The 14,485-nt window shown below is 39.3% G+C and overlaps 1 protein-coding gene across 1 annotated transcript; it reads left to right on the forward strand.

Annotated features, from left to right (window-relative positions):
• The first annotated feature begins 2,998 nt into the window (after nucleotides 1-2,998).
• LOC146459577 (uncharacterized protein KIAA1958 homolog) lies at nucleotides 2,999-5,287 on the forward strand. Its single transcript, XM_085089254.1, has 2 exons — nucleotides 2,999-4,306; nucleotides 5,196-5,287. The coding sequence occupies exon 1, from the start codon at nucleotides 2,999-3,001 to the stop codon at nucleotides 4,262-4,264; it is 1,266 nt and encodes a 421-aa protein (XP_084945380.1). The 3' UTR covers nucleotides 4,265-4,306; nucleotides 5,196-5,287.
• Nucleotides 5,288-14,485: the final 9,198 nt, after the last annotated feature.

Genomic DNA, 14,485 nt, shown 5'->3' on the forward strand with positions numbered 1-14,485 from the left:
TCTCCGAACAGGAATGGAACATATGACCTTCAATAACCCGTTCGGGTGCTCTACCATATTCATATTCAGTCTCTCTTTGACTTTGAGCCCGCTGCAGTTTAGAAAGAGTCAAGTTGCACGACGTGTGACTCTTAAGGTTGTACAGCTGTTTACTGCGAGTTCGGTACTTGTGCAGTTTTGTCTTTTACGCTTTTTTTCATGAAGACAACAGTACTGTTATCTTTCTGGCCGACAGCTGTTTATAAAGAGAACGTTTGTAGATATCTCGACGCTTAAAGAAACTATTGTGGTCCCAGCTGTTGACTGTACAGTTGTTCATAGAGAGTTCCGTCTATGTCTATTATCATTTGTTTAGAAGCCAGAGAAGATAACTGAATATGTGGCTCTGCAGCTGTTGACAAAGATTTCAGTTGCACCCTCACTTTTTTTTTCTAGCTGTTTTCAAAGAGTATGTCATGACTGGCTCTTGGTTGACGGTGCGTACAGGTTTACTCTGTAGATAGAGATCTTGGTGCAAGCTACGATGAAAGAAGCTAGATTCTTAAGGTTCAGACAGCTGTCTACGCTTGTGGCTTTTTATGACTATGGGCATATGGAATTCAATACTGTAAATTCCACGATGGTCATCAGTTATCCTTCTGCTACTATTTCTCTTTTTGTTGTCCATGGCCAGGACAGTAGCCAGACTTTCAGGCGATTGAAGCAAGTATTGTGGAAAGCGCTGAAGGCGCGAGCCTCTAGGAGGGTCTGGGGCATCAGTACCCATCAAAAAAATTTTGAAACGAAGAAGCTCTGTAATAGTAAATTTTTACCACTTCTTCTTGGGTAACTTATTTATTCCTTACAAGTCAACAATATTTATTCTCGCTCCAGCCCCCCCGCTCCCCCCCCCCCCCTCCCACGGGGCCATTGTATGGTGGAGGAACATTCGAATATGATTGAAAAACGGTGGGAGGCTTTCTCTATTATTGGCTGCTTTTCCTCATGGTTTTTCGACCAGTTTAGTTTCATGTGTATATTTATAGCTCAAAGGTCATTTCTTTGTTATGACTTCATTCTGTGGCTTTTGCCTGCCTTCAGGCTCTTTACTTTTTGTTTGTCCCATTTAAATCCGTGATATTTCTTACAACTTTTATTGGTGAGATTAATGTGTAATAAGCTTGATTATCATCTTGCAAACTTGCCGACTGTGCTCTGAATATGCGTTAAAGACCACGGTTTGTTAATACTCCGCTCCATCGGTAGACCTCACCCCTTTCCGGGATGAGTTGCTCTTAACGCAGTGATGTCCATAATTCTTGTGGCATAATAAGCATAGTGGCAAATTAAATAGAACAAGAGGTACAATTCAGTTTAAAGAGAACGCCAAAGCCACAAGACTCAAAATAAATAAACGACCTTTGCGCTCCTAATTTGAAAAAAGCGATGGTTCTGCATCCCGGGGGAAGGGGGCGGGGGGGGGGGGGTTCTTGGGTTCAGTTTTGCTGGGTATGTGCCGCTGGCCTCTCATAGCCCCTGCCCCATTATAGTCTATTTTGTGGCCAGCCCCATCCTAGTCACTTTTTGGGAAAATGTAATTTTCGCGATCCTAACTAAGTCACCTTCTATTTATGCATCTACTTTCAAGAACGGAATGTAATGCGAGGTGATTGTTACATTTAAGGTGGGGGTTCACCTGAAAGCCGTTTTCGCGCCGCTTAAAATCGGTCAAATGAAAATATCTTATTTGCATTTCAAGCAGTACAAAAACCCTCCATTCATAACACAAATCAATGATTTGGGGTGTTTTATGAATTTTTGGGTGATTTTTAGGTATATTTGGATGCAGAGTCCCACCCTCACCGGTCCACCCGCCGAGGGAGCTCCGAAAACCTGTTGATGCTGAAAACATTATAAATAGGACGCGACAGCGTCTTTCCCTCCCATGTGGGACACATTTTCTTAGACGTGCACGAGGCACGGCCTCGTTTTGGTGCGAAGCTTGTTTTCGTCCTATAGCGGATAAAATCACTTTTTTCGTTCACAACTCTGACAGAAGTCTTGAACGCGTGGATTTCTTGACATCTTTTGGGTTAATGTTGATTACATCAAGGATTTTCTTGAAAATGTTCGTCTTAATAAACAACAACTTTCTGAACTTTTTAACCGAGACCATTTTGAATCCCTACTTAATAGAATTTTCTTACCCCAAAAATCCGAAAATGTGCGACACCATTCTAGTAACTCTATTGAATATGCAACCCCATTGCAGTCAATCCAGTCATGAAAATGCGACCCCATCCAGCGGCACATCCCCATTAGCCTCTTATAAGGAAGTAACCCCCCCCCCCCCCGGGTTCTGCATGTACTGTTCAGTCAGCATCAGCCAGACATAACTATTAGTAATCAATGATCTGTTACGTCAATGAGTAATCAATTGATTAATCATTAAGTATTGGCAATACTCAAGGGGTAATCAATTACTAATATTAATAGAACCAAAATTTTTGTGGGCTATTGACTACTCATTGATGTCATTGATTACTCATTGATATCATTGATTACTCATTGAAATCATTGATTACCAATTGATATCATTGATTACTCGTTGATATCATTGATTACTCATTGAAATCATTGATTACTCATTGAAATCATTGATTACTCATTGAAATCACTGATTACTCATTGATATCATTGATTGCTCATTGAAATCATTGATTACTAATTGATATCATTGATTACTCATTGATATCATTGATTACTCATTGGAATCGTTGATTACTCATTGAAATCATTGATTACTCATTGATATCATCGATTACTCATTGAAATCATTGATTACTAATTGATATCATTGATTACTCATTGATGTCATTGATTACTAATTGATATCATTGATTAATAATTGATATTATTATACAATGCTGATGCTATCTCAATTTTGATTGGCTAAAAGCACCCCGCTAATTCTAGATGGCGCTGTGTCATCGCGTCACATCTACAGACACTGGCGTTTATGCATGTAGGTATGACGCGTTTTTGCAGACAATGGTTTTCGTCACCTGACAAGCTAGCCGGCGGTTTGAGCAAGATTGTCATGGCGGAGTCCGCTCCAAGATTCGCGTCAGTCTCAGAAGCGGATTTAGGACGCCTTGTTGACGACAAGGACGCAAAGAACACCAAACGAGCTACCAAGACAGCTCTTAGAGTTTTACAGCAGTATTTGAAGGAGAAGAAAGTTCCCGAACCGCAAACCAAAGATGGCATCAGTAACGTTCTCAAACTATTTTATGCCGAAGCTAGAAAAGTCGATGGAACTTCTTATTCCAAAAGCACTCTCAACAGCCTGAGATTTGGACTGGGCAGACACTTCAAGGCGACTCTTGGCTTCGATATAATAAACGATCCAGCATTTGCCGAGGCAAACAAAGTTTTTGGCGCCAAGTGCGTTGAACTAAAACGACAAGGGCTCGCCAAAGTCGAACACACGCCACCGATCTGCGAAGAAGATCTTAAAAAGCTGTACGAAAGCGATGTTTTTAACCAAAACAGCCCGGAAACGCTTCAAAACAAAGTTTTTTTCGAGGTTATGTTGTACTTTTGTCGCCGAGGAAGGCAAAATCTTCGTGAACTCAAAAAAGCTGATTTTTCATTCAGCACGGATGGCAAAGGTGCAAAACATGTGTGCAAAACAACAGATGAACTCACAAACAACCGACGAGAAAATGATGAAGGATTTGAAGGAGGCGTGATGTTCGAGAAACCAGGACCACACTGTCCTGTGGCTTCATTTGAACGGTACATACAGCACCTGAATCCCTCAAACGAATTTTTGTTTCAGCAGCCGAAGAAAAACGCCGGCATATCTGATCAAGTGTGGTACGATAACATGGTTGTCGGAGAGCGTTTGCTCGGTGAAAAAATGAAAAGGATCTCTCGAGAAGCCAAACTTTCAAAGTGTTACACCAATCACTCGATCAGGGCAACGGCGGTTACAATCCTGGACAAGTCCGGGTTCGAAGCAAGGCATATCATGGCGGTGAGCGGGCACAGAAATGAATCCAGCTTTCGGAGCTATAGCAGGACTGACATTTCAACCAAGAGAAAAATGTCGGAAACCCTGACGACAGAAAGCGAGGTGAGAGGTGAGGAAGTGGCTATTAATCCGCACCAGTTATCTCCTGTTATTAGCCTTTCTCAAGAGGAATTTATTGTACAGAACTCTCATTCAGAGATAACGAAAAATTTTAATTTCTTCAACTGTAATGTCAACATTCATTAAACGCAAATCGGGAACATTTTTCATAAGACCGTACAACTTAAGGTGGCCGAACACAGTTTGCGCGCGCTTAACAGATTCTGTTAAGCGCGTTAAGCTTCGTGAAAAATGTGCTTTAATAAATTGAATTGAAAATCTGTTAGGTGATGCTATTAACCGCGCGCTAGGGTTGTGGTAAGCAAATACTATCGATCCCTCGATTTTATACCAAATAGATCACAAAGGTAAGTTTTGCACTTAAAATAACTTAGTTTCTCGTTTGTGAATCCTTCTTCATTTATCGCCGAACAAGGAAAGTGAGTTTACAATGAGCTAAGCCTTTTTGTACGCTTTTCATCTTTGCTGAGAAAACCTAATTAAAAGCCACGCATGCGCATTTGAGCAAAAAATTGTGACTGGTTGTTTTAATGCAAATGAACTGTTTTCTAAGGAACCGCTCGTTAGAATTTCGTGAAATTTGACAAAACAGTAGTTTTCTATAAGCGTAACTTGCCTACAAACCAAAAACAAAATCTAACAGAAGGTATCTTCAAAAAACATTAAAGTGCAAAACCAACATTTACAGGAGATCTGTCTGTTAAAATTACATGGAAGAAGCGTCACTAAGTCAGTATTTTGTGAGTTTTTCTGGACACAAAAAATGGAAAAAATCTAACGAGTGCATTTTCCAAAAATTAAGAAAAACCATTATTTGTGGACGGTTAAAAGCTTGCTGCGTTGCCATGGCAACGGCACCATGCTCAATAAGAAGTGTCAAAATTTATTCCTTCTTAGTTAATCTTGCACCATGCTAATTTCAGGTACTCAGAAGTATGTAGTTTTCAAATAATGTTTACTAACACCTGTGTACTGGAAAACTGTGTTCGGCCACCTTAACTTTAGAATTTTGTTCAAAAGTTTCAGTTCGATTCAGTTTTTCCTGAAACGTTTTCAGATGTTTTAAGCTTAAATCCTTTCTGTAAACCTTTTGAATTCCGCTTTACACGTTATTCACGGCTGTCATTAATAAAGATGTTTACACTGAAACGTGTCATTGCGTGGCTTACTTTGTTGTTGTTCTGTGAAATGTCTCAACGCTTGTACATTTATAATTGTATAATAAAACAATTATTGGATTCGGTTTTCGCATTATAGCGAAATTATCAAGGCCTTGGTTTGTGTTATCCGCCTCAGCCTTCGGCTTTGGCAGATAACACAAACCTCGGCCTTGATAATTCTCGCTATCATGCTCAACCTCATCCAATAATTGCTTATCATCGATTACTCATTGATATCATTGATTACTAACTGACATCATTGATTACCCATTGATATCATTGATTACTCATTGATATCATTGATTACTCATTGATATCATTGATTATTAACTGACATCATTGATTACTAATTGATATCATTGATTACTAATTGATATCATTGATTACTCATTGTTATCATTGATTACTCATTGAAATCATTGATTACTAATTAAAATCATTGATTACTAATTGATATCATTGATTACTAATTGATATCATTGATTACTCATTGATATCATTGATTACTAATTAAAATCATTGATTACTAATTAAATATCATTGATTACTAATCGATATCATTGATTACTAATTGATATCACTGATTACTCTATGACATCATTGATTACTCATTGATCTCACTGATTACTCACGATTAAAGATATAGAACCGTCATGCTTAATTTCCACACATGCATTTTATCCTTATCTGGCTATTCAACAAATGTTTCGTTTCCCATCGCCCAACTAGCCCAATTTTTTGAAGTGACCACTGATATCTAACATACAAATGATCTTGAAACACCAGTTTTGAAGGGACAACGGCTTCTTTTAAATTTTCAATCTTGGGGACGACATATACTTCGAATTATTTCTTTTTTTTATTTCGTCGGCTGTCATTCTCGCAATTATACCAACGGCTTTAATTTTTTTAATTTCCCATGCACAGATTCTATTTTTTGCCTTATCTTGGAGAAACTGTTATCCATCTTGAAAGAATTATTGCATACCGTTTATCATAAGTAAGAAAAAAGTATGTTCCGTCGGCCAGTAAAATGACTATAAAGCCTTCCATTGTACCAGGATAGAAACAAGGAACAGTAAAGATGTGATTCAAAAATAAACGTGGAAACAACAAGTAAACACTGAAGGTGTTAGTTTTGAACAAATCAGTTGCCCTCTGGGATCATTTGGATATTTCCTGAACTCCCTTACCTTAGAACGATTAACAATCGGAAAACGCTATTTCGGAAATTATTTTCAGCCAACAGCAGTTTTCTTTATTTGTTTCGGGATAGACTTTTGACGAGGCAAGTGAATTATCTTACCTTATGCTGGCTACGGCCCAGTGTTGTCAATGCTGTTAACTTCTTTCTCTGTTTATTCGCGAGGGCGCTTATTTGAGGAAGCACTTATTCGAGGTGGGCTTATTTGAGGGTGCGTTTATTCGAGGGGCGCTTATTTGAGGGGACACTTTTTAGAGGGGGCTTATTTGAGGGCGCGTTTATTCGAGAGGCGCTTACTTAAGGAGGCACGTATTTGGGGGATTCGCTCATTCGAGGACTGCGCGCGCTTATTTTATTCGAATGTTTTGGTATTAGTGGAAACATTATCCAGAGGAAATGAGTTATTGTTCATTGATAGCGAGACGCTACAGCGGCAGTCTTCTGAAATCCTAGCGGCTCATCAGTTTCTACATCAAGCTGGATCTGGGAACCTTCCTCCCTTCCTTCGGGGAGGCGGCGTGGCCCAGCGGATAAGGCGCCGGACTTGAAATCCAGAGGTCCCGCGTTCAAGCCCCGTCCTCAGCCACGCTTGTAAATAGCTAGGTGGTCTTTTTCATGTTTAATTTGAGTATTATTTGTTTCCCGTTATTTCTGAGTGGAGTCCCTGTTACCTACCTTTGGGGAGCTAAGTGCATTTCCACTATAAACAAGCATTTGACATTTGATACAGCATTTGATCAGATTTCTGTTATTTTATATTAAAGAAACTTCCATTTGGAAAGGTTTGGTCAGCTTGGTCAACCAATCAAATGGCTAACTTGTCAGGTAGGATCAGAGGATACTCCTCGATCGTCGGAATTTGAGTCGTGTGCCACCCGGTTTTCCAAGTTCTGGCCCTCTTTCTGCCCAAACTATTTAATTTTGCCAATGATTGGCCCACTTTCAGACCTTCTCACTAAAACCCATTCCCATTTTAAGACCTAAAGTTTCAGACGATGCAAAATGGCTCAAAACATGTAACACTTCTAAAAAAAACCACATCCTCTGGGGCATTGTACACCTATATAGTAGAAACCAATAATTAACAGTGTTTGCAAGGACCACCGTGACAAAGTAAAAGTACCGGATCCTGTAGTGAAGGATTCAATCAGCAAAAAAAAATTGTTGAAAAAATAATCTAAAAAAGAGCAAGGCTGATTTCACGGTCAGGAAAGCATATTTTTCCAATATTTCGAAAGGCACGGCCTTTCTTCTTCATGGAATGTTTGATACTGTAGTATGATAGTTTGTGTAAGAGGGTATAGCACCCCCTCCCCCCACCGAGGTAAATGTTAAGTTATGTTTCTTTTAGTAATTCCAGTTTCGTGTCAAAACTCGGTGAAATGGCCAACTGAATCGCAGTTTCTCGTTCCGCTCTACATTCCCCTGGAACTTAGTCTTTTCGCAGCCTAGGCCATGGTTTCGTTTTGTGTGGACCAATCAGAGTACAAGAAAGTCAATAATACAAAATTCGACTAACTGAGTATCATCTGCATCCATCCAATAGAACTCACGGCGTCCACAATGGAGAGGGAAGTTGCCAAAAAAAGAGGGGAGGAAAAAATACCCTCCTCCTTTTTTCTTCCCTCAAAATCCCCTCTCGTCCTCCTTTTCGGCTTTTTCGCAGGCCATCGCGCCCTTGATATTTCCACTTATTATAATGAGTCTGTAATTGTATGTAAATAGATCACTCTTGGATCACCCAGATGCAAGGCCAAAGTAAGTATACTATCGAGCAAGTCAAAGCGGTATCTTTTAGCAGGTGGTAATGTATTTATATACCGCACGTATCACATAGTCTCTCACCCCATGACGTCCGTGAGAACGGACGTCAGCACGAAAAGGCACCACTGGCAAACGCCATCACTCCATATTTTGGTCTCACCCACCCAACTTAACTCACGCATGAATGTGAAATACATATATCTTATTCGATAGTTTTACATATAATACGCGCGGATATTTTGCGAGTTGTGTGGTATTTTTCCAAGCCGTGAAGCGGCGAGGAAAAATACGAGCAATGAGCAAAATGCAATGTCCGCGTGCATTATATGTAAAACCATCGAATAAGAGATTTATTATTCCACTACAAAAATATTTTGTTATTTTGGCTTCTCGTTTCCGATAAGAGTGTTGAAATACACCCGGCATTTTACTGTCCACCAGTATACCGGCGTGTGCGAATGACGTAAACGACACAAAAAGCCAGTGAAATGTCTCAATCTCGTTCCCAGCGTCTCTCCTCTTCCTGGGAACGAGGTTGGAATGTCTTTTTGTCTTGTCCGTACTTGCTCTGTTGAAAACCGGTCAAACCGGAACACTTTAACGTATTACGGTCTTATACGTATTTGGAGAAATGACAGAACAGTGCAATAATAAATATGAATACACAACAACATTGGTCACCGGAGATTACGTCCCCTACTTTTTTCAAACAGTGTGTGGGTTCTTTAACGTCCCGCAGATTTTCAGGAACACGTATTGTGAGACGGGACCTACGATTTCTCGTCCCTATCTTAGAAGAGTAGAAAGTCTAACCGTTTGCAGATGTCATTATAAAGGCAGCACTTTTCCTCAGTAATTTAAAGGCCCTGAGTGTTGTTCCGGCTGGGGTTTGAACCCGCGACCTTCCGCACGGTCTGTCAGCTGTGTGGCGAGGCCGCTGGCCTTGGACCCCGGGGGTACTATATATATTAGGCCCGGTTCATACGTCGAACTTTACATGAGCCGAACCTAATACCTATTAAGGTCGACCCAAATAATTAAGTTCGGCAGTTGATTCAGACGTCGAACCTAACTGAAGTCGAACTTAATTAAAGCTCAAGTGAAAAAGTAGATTTTCGTGGTCAGCGGCTGTTGTTTTTTCTCAACAAGATTCAAAATGGCGGGAAAGATGAAAAAGCTTGTTTGGTAAAATGGAATTGGGGGTGGTCAATAGTTTATTTTAGTATTAGTTTTTATTGATATTTCTTATGATTCTTTATAGTTATTATATTTTTATATAAAATTTTTAAATTCATGTAAAGCGCTTTTGAAGTCCTTTGCGCATGCTAAGTCGATGGAACGCGCAGATCTCTGGGATAGATATAATTTATTTAATTTATGCGTAACGTATGCATTTGGTTCGGCACATGTAAAGTTCGACGTATGAATCGAAGTCGAACTTTTGCCGTTCTATTCGACTGGCGCAGTCGAATAGAAAGGCGGGTCGACCCAAATACAAATCTGTCGATCCTAACTGATTCATACGTCGATCTTTACATGCGCCGAACCAAATGATTAGGTTCGGCTCATGTAAAGTTCGACGTATGAACCGGGCCTTAGGGAGCTAGCTTAATCAACGACGACGGCGACGGCAACGACAACGCCGCAAAACAATAGGTTTGATGAGCAAAAACAATCGCTCTGCACGTGCGTTTTACATTTTGGTACATTTCTTTGCCGTCCTCTGCAAAACAACAACGTGAAATGACTACATTTAAGGTTTTGTGGAGAACGTGAACGCACGACGGTGAATTTTTCATTTTCTTTCTTAAGTTGTACGCCACTCCAACCAATTTGGTCCCTGGATAGTCCGCCATTTTTGTAAAAGTTGAACGAGTTGAAATAATCGTGAAGTAGCACAAATGAAATAAAGATATATTTTCAGGTGACGTTTTCGTTGCCGTTTCCGTCGTCGTTGCTTAAGCTCCCTTTTACGTATGTGCGGCGCGAATGTCAAATTATTAGGGTATGGTAAGAATTTTTGAGCCGTTTCGGTCTGAACATAGTGAATTGAAGGCAATGGTTAGGAAACCTGACAAACTTCTTTGTTATATGTTTTTGTTTGCCTTTTGGCCTTAACCCTGCCCAAACAACAATAGAATTTGGAATGTTTTGGAGCAACTGACCAATGGAAACGTTTTTGTTAGATATTAGGGAGCTTAAGCAACGACGACGGCAACGGCAACGAAAACGTCACCTGAAAATATATCTTTATTTCATTTGTGCTACTTCGCGATTATTTCAACTCGCTCAAATTTTACAAATTAAAATGGTGAACTATCCAGGAACCAAATTGGTAGGAGTGGCGTACAAGTTAAGAAAGAATATGAAAACTTCACCGTCGTGCGTTCACGTTCTCCACAAAACCTTAAATGTGGTCATTTCACGCTGTTGTTTTGCAGAGGACGGCAAAGAAATGTACCAAAATGCAAAACGCACGTGCAGAGCGATTGTTTTTGCTCATTAAACCTATTGTTTTGCGGCGTTGTCGTTGCCGTCGCCGTCGTCGTTGCTTAAGCTCCCTATTCAACTGTGGTGTGAACGTTAAAACAAAGGATTGTGAAGGGTCGCGGCCCTTCCAACATAAATTGCAGCAGCATTGTTTTCATGGCAAGGTTTCCTAACCAGTCCCTCAATTAACTATGGTCTAAAGTAGGGTAAAGATTTTAACCATTTTGGTCTGAATTCTGAAAACGGGTAGTGAATTCTAGAGGCTCAGGTCTGAAAAAGGCTAGCAGAAAATTACATATTTTGGTCTGAAATAGCCGTAGGGTCAGAACCACGTGCCGCACGGGGGAGTGGTTCTTGAACTTGGCCTTGAATACTTATTTATTCAAATAGGTTACCAAAACAAACATCAGTGCTGTAGCCATGAATTTATAATGATTTTATATTGTTAAAAACGAAGTAAAAATCGAGTACACCGTTTAAATTTTTACATACTTGTCTTTTTCTTTACGATTTATGACATGAAATCATCAAATTTCTAAATTCCCTTTATATCTGAGCGACATAATTGTGCTACTTGTAGCGCTTCCACCGAACTGTTATAGATTCCTACAATTCAGTCGAATCAATATCCAAAATTTTTCCCTCCTATTATTGGACGGTATATCTGGAATGGCGTCCCTCTATCTATTCGAACAAACTCCTCATAAGAAATTATTTAAGGTAGTTCTTTTGAAATTGTACTTCTCTTAATATTAAGATCGACTTAGTATAATTGTTCTGATCTTACTATCATCGTTATTAATAGTTTTGTCCTGTGTCTATGAAAGGGGTGGAGCGGGCATGTAGATGGCGGAAACTGCGCCCTGGCGGAAGCTAGTGCACAATGGCGTTACCAAAGTGAAGTCAAGATGGCGGGTGGAAGGTCAACCACGCCGGAAATGCGGTCTTAGCGCGGACGGCTTGCTCCACTCGGATCTGAGCGGCCTGTGTTTATGTTATATCTATTTTCTTTCGTTTTCTTTTTTCAAAAAAAAAATAAATAAATAATAAAAAAAAGAATTTCTCCTTCACAATTCAACCATATATCTTTGTATGTTAAAGGGTAAGTATCAGTTAAACCTGGCTCTTTCTCCGTTCAAAATTTTGTTCTTTTTTGTCAATAATTGTTGCTGTTTTGATGTATTCTGTGGAGATGAATAAAGATATTAAAAAAATACTATTTTCGAGGCTAAAACGTTAAAAAAAGGATTAAGAACCAAACGTTTTCGACTAATTGAGTCATCTTCAGGGTGTTGAAAACGCTTGGTCCTCAGTGATCCTTATTATTATTATTTTTTTTTTAACTTTTTTATCCTTGTAGTTTTTTATAGTATTTAAAAATCTCTAGCGAATTTTATGGACAACGAAAATAAAGATATGTTCTGAATTTCGTATCGGCTGAAGTTCAGGAAAACTTTAAACTTTTTGACTTTCCGCTATCTGGCAGTCCATTCTAGAACTTTGTCTCATGTATGGTGCGAAGAAAACAATGAAAAACCCGGGTTACCTGTACTCAGTATAGATTTTTAGCATGCATTAATGTAGTGTGCGCTATGCATGCATACAATTTTTTACAATAACTGTCCAAATTCCCGCGCGCTGATTGGCTCGTAGCTATTGTCTATAAGAGTACAGACAATAAAACAGTGACGTCACATGTAACGCGCGCGCTTTCTCAACGAAAAAAAAAAAAGCCAATCCCCCTCGCACTTTTTCCATGTTATTGTAAAAAACAAATCGACGGCAGTTTTCTATGGTCTATAGTTTTCTATGGCCTATACTCTACTCTATGGTCTAAACTTGGCAGTGAAACCACTCGCCTGCGGCTCGTGGTTCCACTTGAGTTTTGAACATTTTTTGACGTCATTTTAAGGTCTATTTAACAATTATTCCACGAGCGCGCGTTGGATATGAGTAATAGATAGCCAACGAGGCGCGTAGCGCCGAGTTGGCTATAATCATCTCACATCCAACAAGCGCAAGTGGAATAATTGTTTTATTAAAAACAACCGAGAAATATTGCTAGATCTTACTGATTTCGCTGTGCAAGAACGACCAGAAGGCAATTTAATGGTCGCCATTTCTCGGCCATGGCATAATTGCTCATATACCATGGCCGCTAAGCCAATCAAATCCCTCGAATTGCATTATACAATGATGCAGTTTTTAATAAAAGAGTATAGACCATAGAAAACTGCCGTCAATTTGTTAAATACATCCGAGTGTTGATTTTATTGTCTCCAAAGGAAAAAAATGACGAAAATAAAATTCAGGAAAGAATTACATCTCAGTAATGAATAAAACTTGGAGACAGCAAAAGCCGCGTGAACGATGATCGTGTTTTTAAAATTATTTCGTCGTATCTAAGTGATTCAATGTACAGGTGGGCAATTAATCTGTTATGTTAGTGCTACTAATATGATATGAAATTTTTACCATAATAGTTAGTAACATCTGTACCTAAGAAGGCTGGTCTGGCTAGCCGAAATATTGTACAATGAAAACAATGTTAATAGTGATAAACGTTGTTTGATTAGCTCTACACTCTACATTTTTTTTTCACGTAATAACCTTACATGCCTCTTTCGCTCGCGTTTGGGACAGTAATTGAGTTAATGGATCCTCGGTTTTAATATTAAGAGACTTAAATGCAAAAATGGTCGAAAAATTCGGGACAGCACTAAATGCCGGAATCCGGAATCCGGAATCCGGAAAACAGAAACCAGAATCTAGAGGAATCCTGAAATAAGTTTCTTAGAATGGAGAGAGAAATATTAAATGGTGAAATATATGACCTGGGTTAAAAAATACGGAATAAAAAAATAAATAAATCCGCACTCGTTGGCATAAAATTAAACGCTGTTTATAAAGGAAGCAATGTCTTAAGGGACAGAGAGAGACAACGTACAGGTGAGAGACAACGTGAATTTCTTCAGACCGTAGAGATGGCCATGGAAAATGAAACCGGCCTTGTGAACGCAGTTACTGTAGGTGATATTTGTGGTCTCCAGAAATCTTAATACGGTTTCAAAGCAAAACATAGAGGCCGTTTATAGGCTATCAAATTAATTTTCTTTACTTCGTGGGCGATCATTTTTACATTTTTAAACCGTAGGAACACTCATTTTTCATTGGCGGGAAATACGTAGATTTTTTTCTCTGGTGTCGAGTCACGTACCGAAAAATATAAAATTTGCATTTGACAAGGACGTTACTTCATTCCAACTAAACATTCAACTTTTTCGCTAGCAGTAAATGTTTAGTTTCCGTATTGTAGTTTCCGATTCCGGATTCTGGCTTCCAGTTTTCTTTTCCAAATTTCAAATTCCAGATTCTAGATTCCAGATTCCAGATTTCAGGTTCCAGATTTATCCATCTAGTGCTGCCCAAAAATTCCGGTAATGCTCTGGGCGAAAATGTCTCCTGGGTGTTGCCTAGTGATGCATATTGAAGCTGCCCATCTGGAAGCTTTTTATAGCTGTTTGTTTTTGTTATGTAATCTACTTTGCTAATATTTCAGTAATGTGTTTCTTTCGAGTTCCTTCGCATCACTTAGTTGAAACGTGTTGTTAATTGTATCTGTTAGGAGAAACTGAAACAAATGCATGAAAAGAAGCCGGAACAGAAATAATGGGAAAGATTTTTATTAGAATCACGTGTAGCTTTATCAACCACAAAGCCGACATGAAG

This window comes from Pavona decussata, unplaced genomic scaffold, assembly GCF_977016875.1.
Source record: "Pavona decussata unplaced genomic scaffold, jaPavDecu1.1 SCAFFOLD_218, whole genome shotgun sequence".
In the NCBI taxonomy this organism is placed as follows: domain Eukaryota; kingdom Metazoa; phylum Cnidaria; class Anthozoa; order Scleractinia; family Agariciidae; genus Pavona; species Pavona decussata.